General features: G+C 34.6%; 2 protein-coding genes across 3 annotated transcripts in view; one reads left to right on the top strand and one right to left on the bottom strand.

Moving 5' to 3' along the window:
* Positions 1–24,835, top strand: part of Htr2c (5-hydroxytryptamine receptor 2C) — a 259,004-nt gene that overhangs the window by 77,680 nt on the left and 156,489 nt on the right. The window lies entirely within an intron of this gene.
* LOC101698020 (large ribosomal subunit protein uL16-like) lies at positions 20,436–20,808 on the bottom strand. Its single transcript, XM_004874797.3, has one exon. It carries the CDS (start codon positions 20,755–20,757, stop codon positions 20,455–20,457), a length of 303 nt encoding a protein of 100 aa, XP_004874854.2. The 5' UTR covers positions 20,758–20,808; the 3' UTR covers positions 20,436–20,454.

Genomic DNA, 24,835 nt, shown 5'->3' with positions numbered 1-24,835 from the left:
TGACGATGGTAACTTTCTTCCTTTAATGAATTTAGCCAGAAAAGGTTAAGAGGGAAGGAAGGGATGGGGAAAAGGTAATGCAAAGGTTTGATAAATGAAATGGACAAATTTTTGTCATTTCTCCCCAATTCATAATTTCTTTACTTTCTTGTCCTTCTGTCCCTCTACTTCCATGGTGGTGTTGAGTATGTTGAAGGGAGGGATAGATACAATAGTATTTTTTAAAACATAGAAGTGAATGCAATGTGAGCATTACAAAACAAAAATCTATCAAATCATTTTAAACTCGAAGTACTTACAAATTATCTTGGACTCTTATCCTTTATGTAACCTTCACTAATAAGGCCTTGAATTTACTCACCTTTGAATCCCCAGGTATATAGAGCACTGTATAGTAGTTTCCCATTCACTACATGTGTACTGAAGGAGTTAACTCAGTTCGTTTCAGCGCGCATTTATAGGGTACCTGTTGTTTGTCATCTGTCTCTGTACACCTACTGCCATTTTTATGCTATCTGATTACTATTTTAATACATTATTTTATTCTGACTATTTCCACTAAATAGTTTTAGCACTTAGCTTTATACATACCTTATCAATAGAATTAAATTCTATGCCTTGTAGGCAGGAATTAAGTCACTCACTTTATCTGTACCTTTTAAAAGACAGCACACAATAATTATTTTTTGGCTCTTAATCTGCACAGTGTGAGTGAACTGGAAAAATGCTGCCACACTGCCTGTTCAACAAGTCATTCTCAAAAAGAACACATGTTTTAGGAGGAAAGATACCGTATATATTATATGCCATTAAGTAAATTTTTTCTTCATTTCTGTTAGACCCAGTGAGAAAGAACCAACCAGAGACCGATATTAAATCCACACAGGAGTTTACTACCGGCCGGACCCGAGCCGAGCATCGGACTCGAGCCCCGACTTGGGGCAGACAAACATGTTTTATATACCTTTGAGGCCAACAGTTTCTAGGGCCCGCTATGGGATAGAACTAGCAAAGCAAGCAAAAGGAACAGAAGTGGAAAGTCCTGCTGTTAGAACATTTGTAAAACAATAGTTGATTAATTGTAATTTCTAAAAGGACCTTTTAAGGGGAGGAGGTTTCTAAGCTTTCTCCTTCTGAGTTCATCTAAAGGGCAGGCAGGTGGGTCAAGCAGCAATATGGAGTTTGTCTTGCTAACTAGGGTCCTTAAATTTCAGGATGTCAGTTAATAATGCTGAAAACAGAACTTGCATGAAATACTTTAATTTAAAATAACAAAGTATGGGGCAGGGATTTAGCCCTGTAGTGTCATGCCTGCCTGGCAAGCGCAAGGTCCTGAATTCAATTTCCGATATCAATAAAAAAAATAACGAATTAGTGCTCCAACTTCATAGTCTAATATTTTCTTTATTTTGTTATTAGAGAATTTTCAATGATGTAAAAATAATTCACTCAGTGTAGAGAGTTCAAGTGTGTTTCAATTACTCATTGCTATGATTGAAGAGCCAAAGAATAGGTTTTATACATTTAGGTCTAGCTAACTTATGACAATAGTGATTTCATGGTATCTATAATCTCTTTGGACACCCAGTATGAGCCTTTGTTAAGTATACAGTATACAGCTCTTCTTCAGCAACAATAAAGAAAAGATTTACCTAATCCTTTCATTCTTCTGAGTCAATTGGTATTCAACACCTTTCAGGAAATCTAATTATAAGTAACGATTTACGTTGTCTCTCATGTACCTGCATTCCTTCCTCCTTTTGGCATTCAGAGCTATCAAATCCCTAAACTGTTGAGGACTACTACTGTTATACCCACCTGTGGTTTTGTTCCTGACTTTCGCTTAAATCTTCTTTGCAGGCAGATACAACAATCGAGTCTTGCATTTCCTGTATTCCACTCTTTGAAGTTTTAATTTGCAAGCTAATCCCCAGGCTATATTAGTCAATTTGTTAGCCCTTTCAATACAGTCTTACTGCCAACTAATTAACTAGTTAACCATTTCAAGTTGTTTAAACATATGCAGTAAATTTGAATGTATTGCACAATCAGTAAGTTGTTTCTTTCCACATTGATTACTTTCCTTTGGCAATTGTCTTCCTCTGGGACTAAAATGAATGCTGAAGTAGGACAGTTTTTAAATTTCCTTAGAAATATAAGATGATAAGCCTGCCTTTTTTTTTTTTTTTTTTTTTTTTTGGTACCAGGGATCGAACTCAGGTCCTTGCACTTGCACAGCAGGCGGCGAAACCACTGAGCTAAATCCCCGGGCCTAGGCTGCCTTTTTAAAATTACCACACACTTAACCCTCTCAGGTAGTACTTCTTAATTTCAACTTATCATACTCATGATAGAGAATGTTTATGAGAATATAGGGTTACTGAATATTTTGCTTAACATTGTTTATATCAGCATCATTATTATAAAATGATATGCTGTTTCTTTTACTGAAACAAAATGATAAAAATCAGTGAACTCCCCTAAATTTAATTTGGTTCATTTTTATATGCAAATGTATTCACAAAAAATCAATTTGGAATGATTTAGTTCTACATAGTTACAATGAGATATCCCTATGAAATCTCTCAGTCTCTCTCTCTCTCTCTCTCTCTCTCTCTCTCTCTGTTCCTACACACACACCAAGATAAAGACAACATATACAAGAAATTGTTCCCTTGATTCAGGACTTAAAATCAAGCCTTAAGCCTGCCTTGCAAGCACAAGGTACCAAGTTCGATCCCCAGTACCCAAAAAAAAAAAAAATCAAGCCTTAAGATGAATGATTTTAAAACACTTTAAAAATGTTAGCACATATAATATATCCAATAAACAGTGCTAATGTTGCCAAGAGATGGCTTTTTCACATTGAAATTATCAACAAACTGGACCATATATCTATTCTATGCTGGGAATAAGTGAGGAACCACAGAGGATAAGAGAGAAAAATCATACTAAGATAAAGTATGTGTGATCACATTGTCCTTGATTTTAAGTACTTGCTTAAATAATAAGAAAACTATGATTGCTAATGTAAGTGTCCTAAGTTCAGTAACAATGGCTAAATCCAAGCACAGAGTACTCAGTGCTCCAGAACAGAGAAAAGAGTGGGCTGGGCATATGACTTAATTCTTGTAATTTGTACTAATTGTGGATTTGCTTGATTGAGTCTATTTCACAGTCCCCACTTTATTTCCATAACTGTTGTATGTCTTGCCTTCCCAATGAGATCATAAGTTCTTTTGTGCCATCATCAGTCACCTCTTCTTTTTGGTTTATAACTCATAGTACCTAAGATTGTACTGGTTTTTTAATCAGGTTGCCTGTAGAACCTAAAAAATATTTAATGTATTTGTTCCGCCAATAGGTTCAGCATTGTTTGATTGAGGAATGGAGATAACAAACAGAATAGTACGATAGGAAATTTACATTGGCATGGATTTTTTTAAATATATATATATTTATTGGTACATTTTAGGTATAAAAAACATTTACATTTATCATTGGGTGTTTGTACCAGAACATGATGTATCCTAGTTTTTATTTTTTCTCCCATTACCTGTGCACCCTTCACCCCCTCCACCCTTCCCTATTTACACACAGTTTGATTCCATTTCTTTTCTCATAATTTTTTCTTTCCCTTCTTCCTTTTCCCATTTCCCTTCCACCATTCCCAAACCCTTGGACCTTGTCTTATTTCAAATTATCAATTATTCATTTTAATCATTTTCATCCTTATGTACACTTTCAATTTCTCACACTAGAGAAACTACTCTGTATTTACACGTGTGTCCTATTTATTTCACTTAACAGTATGGCTTCAATATGCATCCATTTAGCTATAAATGTCTCTAGTTTCTCATTCTTTATAGCTGAGTACACTCCATTTTATTAAAAAAAACCACATCTTCTTTATCCAATTTCCAGTCGATGGGCACTTGGGCTGTTTCCAAGCTTTAGCTATTACAAACTATGCCGCTATAAACATAGGTGCACATATATCACTGTGGTATGATTCTTTTAATTCATTGGGGGAGATTCCCAGTAGGGGAATAGCTGGGTCAAATAGGACCTCTAGTCCTAGTTCTTTGAGGTATCTCCATACTGATTTCCACAGTGGTTGCACCAATCTACATTCCCACCAGCAATGGAGAAGTGTTCCTTTCTCTCCACACCCCCACCAGCATTTGTTATTGGTTGACTTCTTGATAGCAGCCATTCTTTGTGGGGTGAGGTGGAATCTCAGTGTTGTTTTCATCTGCATCTCTCGAATGACCAGTGATGTTGAACATTTTTTCATATATTTATTTGCTGTTTTTACTTCTTTGTCTGAGAAATGTCTGTTCATTTTGGTTGCCCATTTTTGAATTGGGTCTTTGAATTTGGGAGGTCTGATTTTTTTCAATTCTTTATATATTCTTGATAGTAGACTTTTGTCTGAGCTACAGCTGCTAAATATTTCTTCCCACATAGTAGGTTGTCTCTTAGCTCTTTTGGTAGTTTCTCTTGCAGTGCAGAAGCTTTTTAATACTATGAGATCCCAGTAGTTGATTCTTTGTGCTAGCTCCCGTGCTACTGAAAATTTGTTCATAAAGTCTTTTCCTATGCCAATGTCTTCAAGAGTTCTACCTAACTTATCTGCCAGCAAGTTTAGTGTTTCTGACTTAATATTTAGATCTTAAATCCACTTCGATCTTAGTTTAGTGTGCAGTGATAGGTATTGGTCTAGTTTTAATCTCTGACAGGTTGAAATCCAGTTTTTCCAACACCGTTTATTAAATAGGCTATCTTTCCTCCACTGAGGGTGGTTGGCTCCTTTGTCAAAGATGAGGTGACTGAGTATGTCTGGAGTTGTTTCTGCATCTTCTAATCTATTCCACTGATCATCAGGTCTGTTTCTTTGCCACTATCATGCTGTTTTTATCACAGTAGCTTTGTAGTATAGTTTCAAGTTGGGAATTGTGATGCCCGCAGCCATGTCTCTGTTGCCTAGAATTGCTTTTGCTATTCTAGTTTTCTTCCATTTCCAAATGAATTTTTGGATTGTTTTCTCTAGTTCTGTGAAGTATATTGTTGGAATTTCAATTGCCATTGCATTGAATGTATATAGTAGTTTTGGAAGTATGGCCATTTTCACTATATTGGTTCTTCCTACACAGGAACGGGGGATATCTTTTCATTTTCTTATATCCTCTTCAATCCCCTTCTTCAGTGTGCTGTAGTTTTCAGTGTAGAGGTCTTTTGCTTCCTTTGTTAGGTTGATTCCTAGATATTTCATTTTTTTAGATGCTATTGTAAAAGGAATTATTTCCCTAATTTCTCTCTCAATGGGTCTGCTATTTGCATATAAAAAGGCTATTGTTTTTTGAATGTTGACCTTGTATCCACCTACTCTACTGAATCTGTCAATTAGGTCTAGAAGACTTTTGACTGAGTTTTTTGGGTCTTCTATGTAAAGTATCATATCATCAGCAAATAATGACAGTTTTACTTCTTCCTTTCCTATCTTTATTCCTTTTATTTCTTTCTCTTGTCTACTTGCTATGGCTAATGTTTCCAGAACAATATTGAACAGGAGTGGTGATAGCAGGCATCCTTGTCTTGTTCCTGATTTTAGAATGAAAGTTTTCGGTTTTTGACCATTTAGTATGATGTTGTCTGTTGGTTTTTCATAGATAGCCTTAATCAGGTTGAGATAAAGACCTCCTTTTCCAATTTTCTGTAGCGTTTTTATCATGAATGGGTGTTGGATTTTGTCAAATGCTTTTTCAGCATCTATTGAGATGATCATGTGGTTTTTGTCCTTGACTCTGTTAATATAGTGTATCACATTTATTGATTTATGGGTGTTGAACCATCCTTGCATCCCTGGGATAAATCCGACTTTGTCAGGGTGTATGATCTTCTTGATGACACTCTGTATTCTGTTTGCCAGTATCTTGTTGAGGATTTTTGCATCTATGTTCATTAGGGAGATGGGTCTGTAGTTCTCGTTTTGGGTTGGGTCTTTCCCTGGTTTTGTAATCAAAGTAACACTTGCTTCCAGGAATGAATTTGGAAGCCTTGCTTCCCTTTCAATTTCCTTGATGAGTTTAAAGAGTAATGGCATTAGTTCTTCTTTAAATGTCTTGTAGAATTCAGCAGTGAAGCCATCAGGACCTGGGCTTTTCTTTGTTGGTAAGTTTTTTATTACATTTTCAATTTCACTCATTGTAATTGGGGTGTTTAGAATTTCTATATCTTCTTCATTTAATTTTGGCAATTCATATGTATCTAGGAATCTATCCATTTCTTCTGTGTTTTCCATTTTATTAGAGTACAGGTTCTTAAAGTAGGTATTGATGATTCTCTGGATTTCTGCTGGATTTGTTGTGACTTCACCTTTTTCATTCTTAATTGCATGAATTTGAGCCTTTTCTTTCCTTTGTTTGATAAGGTTGGCTAAAGGTTTATCAATTTTATTTATTCTTTCAAAAAACCAACTCTTTGATTCATTGATTTTTTTGTATCATTCTCTTAGTCTCCATTGCATTGATTTCTGCTTGGATCTTTATAATTTCCTTTCTTGTACAAGCTTTGGGTTTGTTATGCTCTTCTTTTTCTAGGAGCTTGAGGTTCTGCATTAAATTATTTAACTGAGTTCTCTCTGTTGTCCTAATATGGGAATTCACTGCTATGAATTTCCCATGTAGAACTCCTTTCATTGTGTCCCACAGATTCCTGTATGCTGTACTGGCATTATCATTTACTTGTAGAAACTGTCTAATTTCTTCTTTAATTTCCTCTGTCACCCATTGGTTGTTCAGGAGGGTGTTGTTCAATTTCCCTATATTTGTGGGTGTTTTGTGTTTCTTATGTTATTGATCTCCAATTGTATTGCACTATGGTCTGATAATATACAGCGGATAACCTCAATTCTTTTACATTTACTTAGGTATGTCCTATGAGCTAGCATGTGATCTATTTTGGAGAATGACCTGCGTGCTGCTGAAAAGAATGTGTATTCTGATTTTGTGGGATGGAACACTCTGTAAACATCTATTAAGTCCATTTGTTCAATAGCTTCATTTAGTTCTAGAATTTCATTCTTAATTTTTTTTTCTAGTTGATCTGTCTATTTGTGATAGAGGGGTGTTGAGGTCCCCCACTACAATTGTATTAGTGCTTATTTGGTTTTCCATGCCCATTAATATTTGTTTTGTATAGTTGGGGGCATTCATATTTGGTCCATATATATTTAGGATTGTCAGCTCTTCCTCTTGGATTGTTCCTTTCACAAGGATGTAGTGACCATCTTTGTCTCTCTTAATTATTTTTGGTTTGAAATCTACTTTGTCTGCAAATTAGATTGCTATCCCCACTTTTTTCTGGGTTTCTGTGGCTTAGAGAACTGTTTCCATCCTTTTACTTTCAGTCTATGGATTTCCTTTTGAGTTAGGTGTATTTCTTGTATACAGCATATTGCTGGGTTTTGCTTCTTAATCCATTCTGCCAGTCTGTTTCTTTTGACTGGTGAATTGAGGCCATTAACATTGAGGGTTATTACTGACAGATATTGACTCATCCTTGTCATGATGTTTTACTCTTGTTGGCTCTTTTATTTCTTATTTCCCCCCCTTTTCCCTTTAGTGTCTTACCTTACGTGGTGCCTTCTCTCTGCTGAGCCTCGTGGAGTTGTGACCTTCATTGTCATTTTCCAGGATATTGCTTAAAATTGTTTGGAGTGCTGGTTTGGTGTTCATGAAATTTCTCAGGTGTTCTTTGTCATGGAAGTATCTAATTTCCCCATCGATTTTGAAACATAATTTTGCCAGATACAACAGTCTAGGTTGGAAGTTATTTTCTCTTAGGGCTTGAAATACTTCACTCCAGGCTCTCCTTGATTTGAGGGTTTGTGTTGAGACATCTGCTGTGATTCTGATGGGCTTTCCTTTGTAGGTGATTTGATTTGATTTTCTTTTCTCTAACTTCCTGTAGAATTTTGTTCATCTGTTGGGTTTCTGGGATCTTGCCTATTATATGTCTAGGTGTAGATATTTTTTGGTCATGGCTGGATGGAGTTCTCTATGTCTCACTTATCTGTACATCCAATTCTCTACTTCTGTCTGAGAAGTTATCTACTATTACTTCTGTGAACAGTTTTTTTTATGTCAGTTGTACTTTCTCTTGTTTTCTCGTGGACTCCTATAAGTCTTATGTTATTCTTCTTTGCATCACCTAGCAGCTGTTGGGTTGATTTCTCATGGTCCCTTACTATCTTTAAGAAATCTGTTTTCATGGTCCTGAACCGCAATCCTGTCTTCTATATCTGATATTGTCTTCAGATTCTCTTAATCTGCTCTGCATGCTTTCAGTGGAGTTTTTAATCTCCTGAATATCTGTTTGAATCTATTTCATGGATTCCATTTCTTTCTTATGTTGGACGATCATGTTTTCCATTTCTTTCTTATGCTGGGCATTCATGGCTTCCATCATGTTTCTGATCTCATCTATTTTCTTATCTGTTTCTGCTCTAGAGCTTCTAATCATGTCTTTCACTCTGGTCACCATGTCTGTATTTATCTGGGAGATTATTTCTGCTTTGAATTTTTCTATAGTCTCATGCATCTGCTTTGTTACTTCCTGTGCTGTAAGTTTAGGGTGTCCAAGTGGTTGCTTATCACACTTTTCCACCTCATTTCCCGCAGAATTTCCTTTTTGTGGTGTGGAAGCCTGCGTTTGTGCCTTGCTTAAGTGTCTTCTCATTTTTGTTTTTGGTACTGTCCTTGATTTAATTCTTGGGTTAGTATTTCAAAATTGCTTAATGTAGCTATCTTTGTTGCTTGTGTTTAAAACCCTTGTGGAATGATTGCTTTTCAGAGGTGTCTTCCAGATATAGCTTGTGTTTGGGTTTTGAGACTCTAATGACTCTGAAGCTATTATATTTTTCTTATACCAGGAAGGAAATCTATTTAGATCAATCACAATATGTTAGCCCAAATGACATAGTCAGCAATACCATAGCATCAAGCGCAGTTTAGAAAATGACAATTTGTGGTAGTTATTATTCTATCAATTTTGACTATGTGAGTTAAATTAAAATCAAGGACCAACCCAACATAAGTTTATAGTGAATAAACTCTTCCATATAGCATCTTTCCCCTTCGGGGTGGGGAGATAAATGGAGTTGGGGGGGGAGGGACAGGTAGAAAGAACAGGTAAGATTAGCGGTGAGGCCAGAAGACACAGAAAGATCACACAAACTCTAAAAAGTTGTTAAAGGCAAGAGAAAATGGCAGAATGAAAGAACAAAGATGTGAATAGAATCACCTAACAGCAACAGGGAGGCTAGATACCAAATTTACTTTCCTTTAAACCTAATGATAATCAGGAGAAGGAAAAAGAGAAAAGAACAGTAAGGGAGAAATCCGAATTCAATGCAGAAAGGAACAAATGGGGAGATGAGGGACAATGTGGGACAGTGAGAGAATGAGTGTGAGAGAAAGAAAAGATAAAAGAAACAAAAGAAAATAAAACTTTGAAGAGTAGAAAAAACGTAAAAATTAAGAATTAAAAATAAATTTTTTTTTTCTTTTTTGCAAATAGCAATAGAAATTATGGGCCTCCTTCAGGGTATGTCTCTGCTGTCACAGTAGGCAACGTAGGAATCCCTGTGCATATACAAGTCAATGAGTCTCAGCAAGCCAGCAGCAGACCAAGTACAGTGGTCTGATGTGCCTTTATTGTAGAGATTCTCCTTACTTTTCCGCTGAGCTTCAGTTTTCATGGAGGAGCCTGAGAAGCCCTCTTTCTGTTACTAAGTTCTGCTCTATCTTGTGGCGCTCAGGACAAGGGTCTTTATAATCTCCTGTGCCTCTGTAGTGTGGGACCAGGTAGCAGAAAAGCCAGAAGGTAGGCGGCACACGGGGGCGGGGGGGTGGGGGGGTGGGGGTGGGGGGACTGAGCTTTGGAGGCGCCCGCGCAGCTAAGTGGACCTCACCGTGCCGTGGGCGTGGCCTGGCCAGCCGCAGGAGCTTCAAGCTGCTTGTCTTGTCTCACAGGCCGGTTGCCTCAGCCTAGAGAGCCGGCGTGGATTTTTTTAAAAATTGAAATATTAAAGCTTAAAAGCAGTATATAAGATATATAGTCACATTTTTTGTGAAACTTTGAGCAAAAGTATGGCACCAAGGGGATCATAAATAACTGACATCTATGCTTGCAATTTTTATTCAAAACTCTTGGCCATTTAACAAAAACCAAACACATTTTTTAAAAATTATTTTCATCTCTCTATAAGGGATTTTTGTTTTGTGCTTGTTTGTTGGTGGATCAATTTTTTTTTTATGATACTAAAATCTCTGAAATAGCAGGGCTGTTTTCCACATTTAACCACTACTGAATGAGGAGAAAATGTTTCCAAACCTTTAAAAAAAAAAAGTATTTATTTACCAGGTTGCCCTTTTTCCAGAGGATAGACAGGAAGGGCAATCAATCCACTTACTTCTTAAGTATTTTTATCTCTCAAAGTGGCATAAAGAGAATTATTAGGCAGAATTTTTAAAGTACACACAAAGAAATAGAGTGCAGGCCTTCAAGAGAGAGGTTCATTATTTTCTGGAACTGGGACTATTCCCTTTTTTGTTGGGGGGCAGTGGCTTGTGGAATTTGTGAATCTATAGGAAGTTCTCTTGGTTTACCAGAGAAAAGTATGGCTGTTCCACTTGTAGAAAGACAATGAATTATTTTACAGGTGAAAGAATGGCCCATTTTATAGGAGAAAAGCACAGGAATAATGCATTTTATTATTGTTTTTAAAACGAGTGATGTTTTCACCCAAAACATTCTATGAAACTTTTAAATGTTTCTCTATTGTAAGGTCAGGTTTCTGCCCTTTACCAACTAAACTAATTTATGGATTTACATCTTTAAGCTATCTGGGTGTAATGAACCTGTAAGAAAATCAAGTTAGAAGAACAGATCTGATCTTTGTCTCAGCAGATAGACTTCTCTAGGAAGAAGAAATGTACAGTGGAACCTTGGCTTACAAACTCAATTCGTTCTGGAGATTTGGTTGTAACTCAAGTTGGTCAGTTAAAGGCTCAGGCCTTCAAAGTCTCTCTCCTGTACACAGGCAGATCTCAGTGTCCTTAGAGAGACACTGGCCCAGGATTTCTCAAATAACCCCACACAGGAAAAGATGTTGTAATGTTCCTTCCAGAACTCTTTAAGGGTTAAATCTGTATCTGAGACCATCTGGAAGCATAAGTGGCCGGCATTTGGGTCATAACTAAAGACTTTGGTTATAAGTTAAAACTAAAACTCCAGTCGTAACCCAAGTTATTCATTTGTCAAGTGGGCCATGACTTGATGGTCCACTGTACTAGACTAGAAGGGCAGGCAGAGCAGGCAGGATGGGACAGGGCAGGCAATCTACAAAGGTCAAAATTTTAACTGATAGGAAAAGCTCTTAGTAGGCCACTGGAGAAGACTGACAGGAGGGAAAGCCCAGGCAGATAGGAAAATTATTTCTGAAAGACCAAGTCCTTTAAATCAGATTCTTTTACCCAAGTTCAAGCTGTTATTTAATTTAAGGTGTAATTTTCCACAGTACCAAAAAGTATTTAGCTTTCTACCATTGAGGTTCATGTACATTTTATTAAACTTTTTTAAAAAACATCTTTATGGCAGCATCTAAAGGCAAAATTACAACAAATTTAGAGATGCAGCTGGCTTTTGTTCACAATTCATGAAAATCAGGGCAGCCTCCATTCCATAAAATAGGGTGAAGGCTCTCACTGAGCAATGGAAGAGCAGTGAATTTTGTAAGGTGGGGACAAGGAAACAGGAGAATAGGAAAAAAGTTTTTAAAAAACCAGATTGGTTAACAAATGTTACTTCACTTTACTCTTTTTTCTTTTTTTTGGTATTGGGGATTGAACTCAGGACCTTGTGCTTGTGAGGCAGGCGCCTGAACCACTGAGCTAAATCCCCAGCCCTTAGCTTACTCTTCTTGTAAGTACAAAGCTCTGGAGACTTCCTCAATTATACTACCACTCAGGTAGACTGGAATCTCCTGTTTTCAGGAAACAGCTGTTGGGGGAATCTATCTGCTTTATTAGTTTCAGTTTAATTATGGAGCCTGTAGCATGAATGACTTCATTTTGGTTCGGTCTGGTTTGTTGGTGCCTAGTACAGGACTCAATCCAAAACAATAATTTTCCGTGATTTTTGTTTAATATAGACATAATGTAAATACATAAATATTTGGTTAGTATTTTATATATCATTCTTCTTAGCATGTGTACCCTGTAGGCATTAATTAATGCCCAATTTCTTTTTACGAATATTCATTATACATTGCTTTCTCCTTTATATGTGATTTTTCTTCTTAAATTTTTTTTATCTTTCTGATACACTGTCTTCTATCTCTGTAGTTTAGAAGCTAATTATTTCTTGAGCAGGAACTTGTTTAAAAAGAGATGTACCCTCTTGCTTAATACTGATGACAAAAGAGTCATAGTTATATATTTATAATACAGTATTATTCAGTCATAAATAAAAATAAAGTCCTGTCATTTACAGCAAAATGGATGGAACTGGAGGACATTATGTTAAGTATAAAAAGCCAGACACACAAAAAAGCAAGTACTGCATACTCTGCTACATATGGAAGTTTTGCTTTTTTAAAAAAAAATTTATTTGTTTAAATTTACCTGAGTGTAGAAAAGTGATTACTTGAAGGTGGGGAGAAGGGGAAGGGTGGATAAAAGGAGGATGAATTCGATCAGTTTGCATGCTATATGCATTGAACCCCATTAATATGTACAACTAATACAGGTTAAACAACTTTCAAAACTTTAAAAGGATAAAAGATTTATAGTGACAGTAGGGAAAGCAACATATTTAGTTATCAATGAAATACAGTAAGGAGGGGAAACATATTAATAATAAGAAAGTACAGGGCCAGGATTTAGCTCAGTGGTTCCGCTGCCTGCCTCACAAGGGCAAGGTCTCAAGTTCGATCCCTGGTACCAAAAAAAAAAAAAAAGAAAGAAAGAAAGTACAATAACCTGGCAGCTAAACAACAGATTGAAAACACAAACTATAAATGGGAATTTTGACCTCAACTCTGTTTTGAGCTTGCCCTCTTCAGTTGTCTTTATATAGAATGGAGTAAATATAGCTAATCAATTTTGAGAGATAGTTTCAAGGAATGTTGCAAAGAATAATAAGGTGCAATAGTCACAAACATAATTTTCTAGAGAGAATGAATTCAAATCAGCTGGATATCAAAAATATATTTTTTAAAATGTTTATTCACGCAACCTTTTTTCTAATGGTTAATTATCTCATTTTACTTTATGATTATCTTTTTTGTCATATTACTATTGCCAAGGTGGCATATTATAAATGACAATTAGAGAAATTCAGTTCAGAAAAAAATTACATTTTGGACTTTGTAATAACATCGAGAAGATTCATGATATAAAAACTGCGTAGTTAGTTATTTATGTCAGTAGTTGAACACATTTCTTTTTTTTCTTGACTAGATTTTTAAGGTCATTTATATTAGATCTTTCTTTGGTAACTCATACATATAATTTTTTCTTTTGAATATAATCCATTGTACATCATAATATATAGCTTTGAAAAGAATTTTTTAAAACTTAACTTTAATAAATAGCTACATTGAATACTAAAACACAATGGGTCAATTATTTGTGAAAGAGCTATTTCAAAAAGCATAGCATACTTCAGAAAATGTACTGTCACTAAGTTATTTACCTTTGTCTTAAATAACATTTTCCTGGCCGGGGATTTAGCTCAGTGGTTTTGCCACCTGCTGTGCAAGCACAAGGACCTCAGTTCGATCCCCGGCACGCACGCACACAAAAATAATAACATTTTCCTTTTTCATTAAAAAAATAGTTACGCTGCAACACAATAACATTACTACAGCAGTGGCATAGAAAAAAACAACTTTGCATTATATTCATTTTCTGCTATGCTGTATAGCATTCTATGGCTTATGGATTAGTAGAATCATTAAACTAATAATATTGTTTATTTTTGTTGAGATTTATTGAGATTTAAGTGATCTTTGGTCCCCTCCAAACTGAGGATAACATAGATTCACATTCTAAGAAACTTAATATATTAAAACCCTCAAACAACAATTCTAAATACTAGATTATGGGCTGATGTGAAAAGTAAAACTATTATTTACAGAGTTAGTTAGTTTTTCACAAAAAATATCTAGGGAACAACAAAAATTTATTTACAAATGGCTCTCATTCTGCTCTCTGTGGGAGGATACTTAGTTTCTATCTTTGTTTCCCTCTGACATTGTAAATAGGATAGATAAGTGAATTTTGGAAAATCAGATATCTAGTTTATTTCATTTTTTAAATATTAGGTACTAAGTCTGCTTATAATCTACCATAAACAATTGAATTATCGTTAACTTATTTTATCTTTACCATTGACCAATGCAACACTCAAAGCTTACTCTATCACGAACATCTTATAAAATAGGTATTGACTTGCATTTTGAGAAGCCTAAAAAAGATGAAGGAAGGATTCATTTGTTAAACTTTGGAGACATTCGAGAATGTTGATTTGTTACAGATTGAGGTACAGGAGCTGTAAAACTTAATGACGTTTAAGTCACATGAAACATTGATTCCAAGAATCCAAGGAAATAAATTGGGCCCAGTTACCTCTTCTTGTGAGCACAGACTGTACACAGACCCTCTTCCAAATCACAAACATAAGGCAGTGTTACAGGTCAGATCGTGGGTCCTGATTATGAGTCAAAAGCATGCCCTTTACCGAAAGACAGTAATGTATTTATTAGCTGTTCAAATAGCCCTAGAAATCCACAGGCTTATTTAATGCTTTCATTAAAATAATGTCAGCAAAATCCATTTATGTACTTTCTTTTATATATGGTCAAAATTATTTTCCTCTAAACATAGTAAGAATTGTAGCTTGTACTTGTCCATGTCTTGGAAAATACATACAAAAAAATTCTGCTTCTTTAATACTGAAAAACAACACATGCATATATGCAGAATATAAACATATCTTAGTTTGGCCACAGTAAATAATGGAAGTATTCTGATATAATATATCCTCAATGACAAGTCCTATGACTTTTTCTTCCTTTGTAGAAAATACTATATTCTAAAGTGAGGCTATTAATGAGTTTATTGTCCTAGCATATAGTTGCCCAATCTGTGCTCCATTTAGCTTAAAACAAATTTTTCATTACGAGCTTTCCACAATAAATTGGAAGGTATTTTGAGAAAATGTTTTAAGAATATCTAAAATTAGTGACTAATCATCCTAATTCAAACTGACAAATGCTGAGATGTACTATTACACCTCATCCACGCCTTTTTGCTTTGAAATTTTTACTTAGCTCTCCAAGATGCTTTGAGGGAAGCCATTCTCTGAAGGACAAAAAAAGCTATAATTACTTTAAAAAGTGTTTTAACAGCAAATTTAAATTTAATATAGGTGTGCGTCAAACCTATCTTAAGGCATAGAGAGAAAAAAAATAGGTTTTATAGTATGTGCTCTATAAGTAAATTCTACTCCATTTCCTTCTTGCAAGTATTCTAAATTTAATGTCATTTTACTAGGCAATTGAAATTTACATTTCTCAAACCATCAGAATAATAATACAATAAAAAATAAATATCAAGAACTATTTTCTTTGCTTATAGTATTTCATAAATGTGCTCTTATTCTTACTTTGCTTAGGGAGGTCTAAAATATAAAATGAAAGGGAGACTGGAGAGCCACAATTTCCCATGGAAGTATTCAGATATTTCAAATAGTGTTATATGTTTTGGGCCAACAAATTAACCTTTACTTCAGTTTAAATATATATATATAGTTTAGATTCTATATATGTAGTGATATTAACAATTAAACCCTGGGACGCTCTATCACTGAGCTACATCCCCAGCCCTTTTGTATTTTGCTGGCCTTGAACTTGTGGTCCTAAACCTCAGCCTTCTGAGTAGGTAGAATTAGAGGTATTTGCTGCCACCCTTAGCTCAGATTATTTTTGAAATAAGTGATTTTTGTAAGATGATGGCAGGGCTGATATGTCAAAGCATGAACAGATATTTTCTTTCCAATGACCTACAGAGGTCAAAACAAAAATACACATGGTATATGTTTTCTGTATTTGTGTCAATAGTTTTGACACTAAAAGGAGACTAATTCTCTCTTTTAAGTAATTTCTCTTTTAACTGCATTTTCTTTCTTTTTTTTTTTTTTTTTTTTTTTTGGTACCAGATCGAACTCGAGTACTTGTGCTTGCAAGGCAAGCGACAGAACCACTGAGCTAAATCCCCGGCCCTTAACTGCATTTTCTATCAACAGTAAATTTCATTTTAATAGGTAAGATGTCAAAACATAATAAAATGATAACAATCATAGGCTACTTTTTATCTTACAATTTAAGCTAAGAGCAACATTCACATATAAATAATTTGCTGGTAATAAATTAGTTTTCTCAGCATATGAAATATTACTTTAATTTGGTGAGTTGGTTGGTACATTAGAGCTTTCACTGGAGTAGAAAAAGTTCAGAAAGCTTAATTCCTTAAAGGTTTATGTAATGGTACCAAAATCCTTACTAAGCCCTTTTCTCTGTTAATTGTAATGTTGATGATCAGATGAATTGCAAATTTTTTAATTGAGCATAATAGTTATCTGCAAGCCAGTATGAAGCATACCACTGAATGAATTAAATTTATTGCCATCAAAAACACTGTTTTCAAGGCTTCCTATTCAATGCTTGCCTAATGAAATTCTTTTTGTGTTCAAAATTTTCTTTTAAGAGAAAAAAACTGTGATTCTGGTAGAACAATAATTGATTATTTCTTCTAAACTAATGACCGTGAATCACTTGAACCTCTGAGCTATATATATTTTTCATGCAGCATTCATCTCTTCTCTTTCAAATAGTCCAATGGAAATTTTTAGTTAGAATTTATTCTTTTTTATTAGAATTTATTCTTTAATGGTACCAGAAACGGTATATTAACAATGAATACCTGCATTTCTATACTTTAAACACTCAATTGAAAAAATACTTCAGATCAATAAATTAGGGATATTTTGCACTAGTAACAACTCATATTTATTAAACACTAGGTGCTCAGCACCACTTTAAGAGTATTTCATGCACATTTCACTGCCTTTGTAGAAAAACATTTTGCACTCTTAATATTGCCATTAAAAAGATAAGGAGGGCCGGGGATTTAGCTAAGTGGTTTTGCCTCCTGCTGCGCAAGCGTAAGGACCTGAGTTCAATCCCCAGTAGCAAGAAAATAAAAAGAAATCTAACTCTGGGCTGGGGATTTAGCTAAGTGGTTCCGCAGCCTGCCTCACAAGTGCAAGGTCCCGAGTTCGATCTCCGGTTCCAAAAAAAAAAAAAGATGAGGAAACAGTCACAGAGAGGTCCAAGAAATTAATCCGATATCATACAGTTCATAATTACCATAGCTGACACAACTTCTTTAGCAATTTGCTCCATAAAGTCTCCTATTTTTGTGCTCATAAAATCATTATTTTTATGTTTAGTCTTCATTAACTGTGAGTATTATACTGACACTTGGTCAAAAGCAAAAATGTATTCTTAGCCTGAATAAGCAGTTAAAAAAGAATTGAGTTTTTCTTTTGAGCTTAGCTTGCTATTACTAATCTAATAGTGTGAGTTCAATGTGTATAATGATATGTGTTTAACTAAAACTTAAATTTATGCATTATATTAAATTTATAGCTAAATATATACATTTGTGGCAGAGAGATGATTAATACTCCCTGCAAGCGAATCGATAGACTATTGGAATGAGCTGGGCATTGCTTTTAGTCAGTTTTGCCTGAATAAAATATACTCAGAACAAAATATTCCTTCACAAAACCAATCGGTTTTATAATTAATCCATGAGTTTAACTGGAGAACAGATCTGAATACAAAATGGACTTTAAAGTTCACCCCTTTTCAAAATTATTGAATATATTAATTGAATATATCCACTATGGCATGCTATGTAAACCATGGGCTGGCCTTGTCATCTGACTTACATCCTTTGATTTCTGAAATTGTTTTAGTACATAATTTTAATTAGAAAGTATCTAATAACTTTCCACCATACAAATTTGTTTCTGTACAGTTCTTAATACATGGTGGGAGAAATCAAACTGAGATTAACTTTTTAATTTTTATGTATGGCCATTGGTATATACAGAACAGAAGGAAAACATCCTAGAATGTTTTTTCTACCAAAAGTATTGATGAGTCTTTACAAATAAATTTCAGATCAATTTAAATGAACACTCCATAAAAATGACAAAAACAACTACATGTAAATGTGATTATAGTCTTTATTTTAAGATCCTATATGATTGATCTCAAAATAAAATTAAAATTATCATCAAAAATAAATATTAAAATGAGGATTTTGCTATGTTACTAATAAATTATACTTTTTAATTAATAAACTGAAGATTCAGAAACTTTTAGTCGGTAGCATTTTACTACAAGATTTGTATTTGACCTTTCCTTTAACTTTTAATTCAACTAGTTTTACATTTCCAATGTGATTGCATTGAGCAAATTATGATGTTTATTTCTTCAGTAGTTAAATTGATCTATTATGGCTATGGAAACATGTAGTATTCCTTAGTATGTAAATATTTTTAAATACCAAAAAAAAACCATAACACTTTCAGAATATTTCTTTCATCATTAGAAGTACTGTTATACTGTAGTCATTGACATTATTGATGTGGTCTATATTTTTAAGAAATTGGCATATACAGTAATGGGCTGAGACATTACCATTATTCACAGCGGGCAGCTCATTGGAAAGTGAAAATAAAATATTCAAATACTGTTGCAATCTCTTTTTTAAAAATAAAGATAGGTGTATTCACTTGGAACATTCTTGAGAATGAATGTAATATCCACCTGTCCTAAAGCCTGTTCATAGGAAATGAATAATTGCAGTCCTCAAATATTTATTTTTTGTTTCTTTTTCAATGACAGAAATGAAAAAAGGTCACTACAGTTTATATGACTATGTATCAAAAACTATCAGAATTCTGTTATATATTAGTAAATGAGATATAAACAATACAAAAGTATCTGGAGTATTTACCTTTATGAGAGAAGTTTTACACCTGAAAACAGACAATAAAATGCTTGGACAACAAAATAAAAGTTTACCTGAAATATGATATAAAATAAAGTTTCATGCACTTAGATAAAAGTTCATAAATATTTCAATATTATTTCTGGATTAAATAAATTCATATGTGTCTGGAGGCGTAGCTTAGTGGTAAAGCATTTGCTTAGCATGTACAAGGGTCTGAGTTGAGTCCCCAGCAACACAAAAAATTGAGTAAATAAATAATAAATAAATAAATTCATATGTAATCATTTAATTGTGCTAAACTATCTTTAAAGAAATGTGTTAGCTATATGACTTGGGCAGTTTTCTTAGCGTCTCTGTGAAATGGGATATTCCTTACCTTTAAAATGGAGATAACATGTTTAAAATAAAGATCATATAAAATATTGTAATTACATACCTACTTCTAAATTAACTACAGCCAATTTGCCACTAAGAATATTCATAACATTTTTAAATACACATAAACATCCTCTGCTTTCAATTAAGTTATGTGCATTTATTTTGTATATTTTCAAATATAACTTCAAAAAATATAGCAGCCATATATACATGTATAATAAAGATAATACAGAGAAATTGAAATTATTAGACATGTTGCAGTTTGCTCTTCTTTTTCTTTTTTTTTTTTTGCTCTTCTTAACTGGATTGTTTGGTCTATGTTTTCTGGTTTACATTTTCATTATTAAAAAATGGTACAATAATAAATTAAGGTTATCTTAACTAGAACAAAATTAATATGGGCCCAGAGGTTCATTCAATTAAATCCTTAATGATTAGTAGGTATGTTAGTCACAATCCCTTTGCTGGGTCAAAATACCTAACACCCACAACTTAAAGGAGCAGAGACTTATTTGGGGGGATTCCATTCATGCTCAGCCAGTTCCACAGCATGGTGGAGGAAAGCTTCTCCCATCATGGCAGCAAGGATACAGAGAGAGAAGGGAGGACCCCGGGAGGAAACTATATCCTTCCAGGTCATGGTCCCAGTGAACTGCCTCTTCCATCAAGGGCCTACCTCCTAAAGAGGGACATTTTAGATCTAAACTGTAATAGCAGGAATTAGTTAAAATTTTGCTTCCCATACTGGGCCTTAAACTTCTATGTTTTTCCACTAGCCAGTTTTTCAAGACAAAAGCTGTTCTCCAGTTGTCAAAGAGATAAATTTGAAACCTGTATGATTAATTCTTTTTTGGGGGGGGGCAGAGATAAGATTTATTGATGAACTTGTTAGAGAGGAGGGGCAGCACAATGGAAGCCTTCAGGAGTGCAAGGCCCGCCACTTGTCCAGGGGGCCTCTGTTCGGGATATATTTCACCCCACAACCATCAGGGATGAGGTGCTTCTCAGCCACCATGTCTTCAAATTCATCTGCATTGAACTTGGTGAAGCTCCACTTCTTGGAGATGTGAATCTTCTGGCGGCCAGGGAACTTGAACTTGGCCCTGCGTAAGGCCTCGATCATGTGTTCCTTGTTCTGCAGCTTGGTGTGGATGGACATGATGACCTGTCCAATGTGAACCCTTGCCACTGTGCCCTGGGGCTTCCCGAAGGTACCCCGCATGCCTGTCTGGAGCCTGTCAGCCCCAGCACAGGTTCTTAAAGTTACCAAAGACTATAATTGGTCTAAAGCAATAACACACTCTATCTCATCTTAATGATCTTAATCAACTTTACTTTGGGGGTAGACTCTATATTGAATAATAAATTTAAAATAACAGTAGAAGTAAATTATTTTGCCAAATTTGTATATTTTTATAGTAAACATAATTGGTGTCTTTATTTTCCTATAACTGTTTTCAATAGATTTGATGGTAAGGGTATGAATGCATTAGGTATATATGATATTAAACTAACATATGTGCTTGCTTCGGCATCACATACACTAAACTAAACTAACATAGGTTTTTAAAATAAGATTAAGAAATCTAAAGTAGGCCGGGAATTTAGCTGAGTGGTTCTGCCGCCTGCCTCGCAAGTGCAAGGTCCTGAGTTTGATCCCCGGTATCAAAAAAAAACTAAAAAAAAAAAACAACTAAAGTAATTACACTACAAAAAGTCTTTTGGCAACTATCTCTTCTGGATCTTCATCCCCAAGAAAAGGGGTACAAATAAAATCAGCAAAAAAGAAAGTCATACTTCATTTGGTATTTGATATTTGACACCTTTTTTTCCCTTTTTTGGCTGTGCTGGGGGATCTAACCCAGGGCCCCGTGCTAAACAAGTACTTCACCACTGAGCTAAGTCCCCAGACTGTATTTGATGTTCTTGAATCCTACCGTTCTATTTTTTTTGGTACTGGGAATCAAACTTAGGACCTTGCACTTGGCAGGCAAATGCGGCACCACTGAGCTAAATCCCCAGCCCCTTACCATTCTTATTATTGTATAATTGGGATCATATGGCATTTGAGGCTTTATTTTAAACAAATAACATCAAGATTAAGTAGAAGAACATGGACATAAAGCTAAGTATTTGTTTTGAGCTATGTGATAATATGATATGTGGTAATATACATAAGAGTAACAGTGGTTATGTATAGGTGTTAAAATGACCTGGGATTTTTTAACTTTTTTCCTTTTTGTTTGTCAAATTTTATACAATGAGCATGTATCTTATTTATAATTAATGGGAATAATGAGTTATATTTTAAAATATTAGGAACTTCTTTGCTGCAAAAATTGAAAGAAATCTCAAAATTCTACTTCTATAACTGAAATTTTCTGTCTCCTCAGTCTCTGAAAATATATTAATAAGATTTATAATATATTCTAATAAGAAAGCACATTAGCCACTGACTGCTTCGAGGCTGTTTTGTGAATCTTTGAACTCCTACCTTGTTAGGGCCAGTAGAGAACAGCTCTAATTTCACCAGTTCTGTTTTTCCAAAGGCAGTGCCCTATCATGGAGCAGCCAAATATGTCTGTAGGTTAAATAAGGCTCAGAGTCTGTAATCAGAGCCCAGGAAAATGCTCCATACCATATCTTTCCACCTATTTTATAGTCTAGTTTTCCAGGATATTCTACCAAGAAGATCTTTAGGAATTTCCCTTAAGAATAACATATGGTTTGTCCTATTCAGTGTCTGAAGCTATGTTTCTATGGCAACTGTAGCAACCTAAATGTTAAAATCTGAAACTCTCCGTAGTTACCATTTCTCATGTTAACAACAAACTTTTTTAGGGAGACTTCTCTCATACTAGTAACTTGGAAGAACTGAGTCATTTTCCAGAATTTATGTTTTTCTAAACTTACAATAGGAATAAAAGGAAAAATGTGTCTTCTTTATCTGCTTCTCCAGGTCAAACAGATTTTTCATTGAGTTTCTACTCAAATTTCCCCAAATAGTAAATTTAACAATTTGAAGTAATGTATTTATTATGTGTGATCAAGTTTGATCAATAAAAATACATAATATATGGGCCGGGGATTTAGCTCAGTGGTTTCACCGCCTGCTGCACAAGCGCAAGGACCCGAGTTCGATCCCCGACACCAAAAAAAAACAACAACAAAAAAAACCGTGATATGATGAGACACTTTATATTGCATAATGTCTTTAAAATTATATTTATTAGTTTATGGTTTTATATAAGTTTCCTGATAATTCTTCAAAATAAATAGTACGATTATTACATGCACTGCACAGATGTGTGATTAAGTTATGGGAGGAGTGTTTTGCCTACGATCACAGGCGTATTAAAAACAGAAGTAGTTCTAGAGATTGAGTTTTCAGACTTTAAACCTTATACTATCTGCCAGATAGATGGCTTTTCTAATACTATATTCATTACTGTGGCCTAAGAAGAGATGAATCTTAGATTCTGTTTCACATTTTCATACTCTGTTCACAGTGGACCATGAATGCAAAATCATGTTTATCTAAAGTTCAAAGAAATATAGAATTGTAGTTAGTTTGATTGGAGCTAAATGTACTAGTCTTGTGCCAGCTGTGGCCTTTTTCTCCTACACTGCGTCTACAAAAGAAGCAAACTAGAGACTTTGTAAATATTACATTAGCATTTTCCACAACATAGATAATAAAAATCTAGCATCATAATTATTAAAAAACTTGCATATTCAGTAGCAAGTGCTCTGCATTATTTAATACAGCAAGATTAAAGGATTGTATTCATGTGTTATAGGTACAAACCTACTTGTTATATAAAATAGACAAAAAAGTCTGACTTGGTTAATTGCAACAGTCTGACAATAGGAGTTCTGGTTAAATCCTTCTTTTTTAAACTCTCAACATTTATAGTTGTACACCCTTCTAAAATGTGAGAATCGTCTATATTGGTTTTAGTCAAAGACCTATTCTGTCATTTATATAAATGAGAAAATTCCAAAGGATACCAAAGAGGTTATTACTTATATATATATATAGGCTCTTTTTTTTAGTTAAAAAAAATTTTATTAGTACCTGTTTACAAGAAGCCATGCACAGTGGTACATGCCTGTAATCCCAACACTCTGTGAGGCTGAGGCAGGAAGATTGCAACTTTGAGCCCACCCTGGACAATTTAGTCACTAATTCCCTGTTTAAAAAAAAGAAAAAAGACTGGGGAATGTGGCTCAGTGCAAAGCCCCTAGGTTCAATCCCCAGTACTGGGGGGAAAAAAGTAGAAAATAACTGGGCATGGTGGCCCATGACTGTAGTCCCAGCCACTCAAAGAAGAAAGAAAAAGGAAATGTAGAAAAGGACCTTTGGAAAGGTATAGTCTAATTTTCTTGTGTTGCATGTGATCTAACACATGCTTGTTGATTTTATATTCTCTCCTTGACAGTTCCAAAGTAGGCACCTTTGGCATTTACATTATTCATTTATTTCCCAGGGTTTGCTGTAGTACAGTGAAATAATGATTGATCATGTAATATGTGATAACCTGAAATAGTTGTAGCTTCCCCAGGTGCCAGAGAGAAATAACTTAACCCCTGACATCTTGATCATTTCATTAAACAAAAATCCAAAGTAGTGGCAGTTGCCAAAAACCCTGAAAAATCACTGTAATAATGGAGAGATTATAACAGGGCTTAAGGAATATTTTTGACAACCATATCTAATATTGAGAGTAGGAACTATCATCCCTGAAAATCATTTACTAGCCATCCTAAATTTTGTCTGTGGATTTCCAATACATACAGGGAAAAATGAATAAATGAAATTGACCAATCTAACAAGATGACTAGGCAAAAAGTCTGCCTCTCCAACATACAAAATTCTCTTTAATCTTGTGATACAATTACCTTTGATCATCCATAGCTATTATTTCATCCTGAAAAGAGAAATGTGTTCCATTTCAGCTTTCTGAGGTTTAAAAAAAACCCCACTTTGAAAGAAGAAAATAAAAGGATCATTTGGGCTGCAAAATGACTCCATTTTTATGGATATTGAAAAAATTCACTGGTAAGAAAACATTCGGGAAACAAAGAACTCATTGTGATCTGCAGAAATAACAACTTTCAAATTGCAATATAGATTTTTTTCTTGTATGGGATTTATTAATTGTGGAAAGACTTGTGAGAGTTTTAAAATTGGAAAATGGAAAGTTATGTCTCAAAGGGCTTAAATAATGTATTATGGCCCTATGTTACTCTGGTTTTTTATTTGCGTGTTTTTCACTTTTAGATCAGAGTAAGTATGC

The sequence above is a fragment of the Heterocephalus glaber genome, unplaced genomic scaffold (genome assembly GCF_053883595.1).
Source record: "Heterocephalus glaber isolate CG9 unplaced genomic scaffold, H.glaber_assembly_v1.0 deba00001732, whole genome shotgun sequence".
Lineage (NCBI taxonomy): Eukaryota > Metazoa > Chordata > Mammalia > Rodentia > Bathyergidae > Heterocephalus > Heterocephalus glaber.
This window is presented reverse-complemented; position numbering and strand designations above follow the sequence as displayed.

Excerpts from the sequence above, each read along its gene's own strand:
- LOC101698020 (XM_004874797.3), bottom strand. The coding sequence starts at position 20,757 with ATGCGGGGTACCTTCGGGAAGCCCCAGGGCACAGTGGCAAGGGTTCAC.